Here is a 2,045-nt window from a genome sequence, read left to right on the forward strand (position 1 = left end):
GGCGGGGGCCCGCAGCAGCTGCACAGCAGCGCCCACCACCAGCACAGCCACTGCGCCCTCCGCCCCAGCATCCCCGCCCGGCCGGGCTGGCCCCGCGGGCCCCCGGTGACACTGGCCCGCGAGGCGTGGAGCGGCGGAGCGAGGTAGTAGCGCGCGGCCGCGGTAGCCCTTGACGTGACTAGTCCCCGCCACCCCTCTCGGGGGGCTTGCTTCCCGTGCTGGCCCTCAGTCCTTCTCTCTCATGGTCGTCCGGGGCGCCCCCGGTGGCCCAAGTTGCAGGGGGCAGAAGGGGAGCTCGCTCAGAAGAACGACTTGGAGGGAAAGGGAGTGGGCAGCCCAACAGTCCACGGAGGGTTCCAGGCAAGGTGCGTCCGGGTCGGCAATGCTTTAGCGCGTTGAGGCACGGTCACCCTCGGGCCTCGCTGCCCCGCGCACGTGCGCTCGCCGCGCCCTCCCGAGGGGGTCCCCGCGCTGGGCCCGCTCACGAGCTGGGGCGGCTGCCCAGCATCCCTGGCGCACGGCCCTCGTGGCTGGGGGCCCCGGTGAAGTTCACCCCGCCGTCTGGCCCGGGCTGCGGCGAAAGGCGTCCCGAAATGCCAGTTTTCTCCGAAAGGCTTAACTTCGTTCTCGGTCACAAAATGCACTCCCTCCGCCCTCTGGCACTGTCGCTCCCCACTAAAATCTCCGCGCGCCGCGCCACTCGCCAAGCAGAGGCAGCGAGGATCTTGCTTTCTGTTCAGTTCTCACCCCGCAGCCCTGCAAACCCCGCACGTAAAGGGGTGGTGAGGAAGGGGCCCGCGGCTGGGCGGTGCGCGGAGAAGTGACCGCGGCGTCGGCGCCGGATTCGCTGCCTCCCGCTTCTCGGCGCCGCGCTCTCCACTGAGGCCAACGTGTGCTTTCTGATGAGCTTCTCGCTCAGGTACCGCACTCCAGCCCATGGGACACCCCGCCTTCCCTGTTAACCGACAGGGCTCACAGCCAATGGAGAGGCTCGTCTAGACTTTTATTTGAATAGGCCCGCCCCCTTCATTCACTCTCCCTCCGCCGAGGGGCGTTGCCTGCTCCGCGCGTACGTTTCAAGTACTGGGGACACCCGAGGAGCCACGAGTTCCCAAAGGCAGAGAGGTCATCACTGTAATGACCTCTCACTTGAGCTATGTGATCACCACCTCAATAACCTTTTTCTTTTGTGATCACTTAAAAGGCCTAAGTTGTTGCTTTAACAAAAAAGCAGAACAGCCATTCAGTCAATATTGCCTGAATGAGTTGAGGAAGAACAGAAAAGAAGATAGCTTTGTGATCCCTCACTTAGTTTCTCTTACTGATGTAAAATAGGATTTTAACGGACACGTGGCTTTCAAAGGCAGACGCTGAAGTTGGGACACACCCTCTGAAGAAGCCGCTCACAAAACCGCCCGCAGAGGACTAAATGTAAACCAGACCCGGTGTCCTGAGGGGGGCCTGGTGTTTTGTCTTCTCTCTTCAACTGGGCTTTGGCTTGGCTGCTTAAGCTAGCACCCAAAAGACAGAGGATGTAATCGGATAATACAAAAAAAAAAAAAAACCAAACCGGTTGCGGTGGAGTGATTCTAACTAATTTTTAAAAAAAAAAAAACCTCTGCTATCCAATTTACAGCGACCCCATAGGACAGAGTAGAACTGCCCCATAGAGTTTCCAAGAAGGGCCTGGTGGATTCAAACTGCTGACCTTTTGGTTAGCAGCCATAGCTCTGAACCACTCTGCCACCAGGATTTCCTAGCGACCCTATAATACAGAGTAGAACTGCCCCATAGGCTTTCCAAGGATCCGCTGGTGGATTCGAACTGCCGACCCTGTGGTTAGCAGCCCATTTCTTAAACACTGCACTACCAGGGCTCCTATCCAATACAAAAGCCACATTTAAGTTCCTGCACCCCCTACCTTCTTGGAAATGTTTTAATGCATTTTAATGTTGAAATACAATATTGTTTACACGGTGCAAGATAAAATATGAGGAGAGGTGGTAAAGATAATTCCAGCATGAGTAGGGGATGATCAGGTTCCT

The 2,045-nt window shown here is 57.3% G+C and overlaps 1 protein-coding gene across 1 annotated transcript in view; it reads right to left on the reverse strand.

The window, feature by feature from the left end:
- Window positions 1–71, reverse strand: part of BMP6 (bone morphogenetic protein 6) — a 197,628-nt gene extending 197,557 nt beyond the window's left edge. Inside the window, exon 1 of the mRNA XM_004388939.3 lies at window positions 1–71. Within this exon, the coding sequence (XP_004388996.2) occupies window positions 1–71 (71 nt within the window).
- Between the last annotated feature and the right edge of the window lie 1,974 nt (window positions 72–2,045).

This window comes from Trichechus manatus, unplaced genomic scaffold, assembly GCF_000243295.1.
Source record: "Trichechus manatus latirostris isolate Lorelei unplaced genomic scaffold, TriManLat1.0 scaffold00223, whole genome shotgun sequence".
Taxonomy (NCBI): Eukaryota; Metazoa; Chordata; class Mammalia; order Sirenia; family Trichechidae; genus Trichechus; species Trichechus manatus.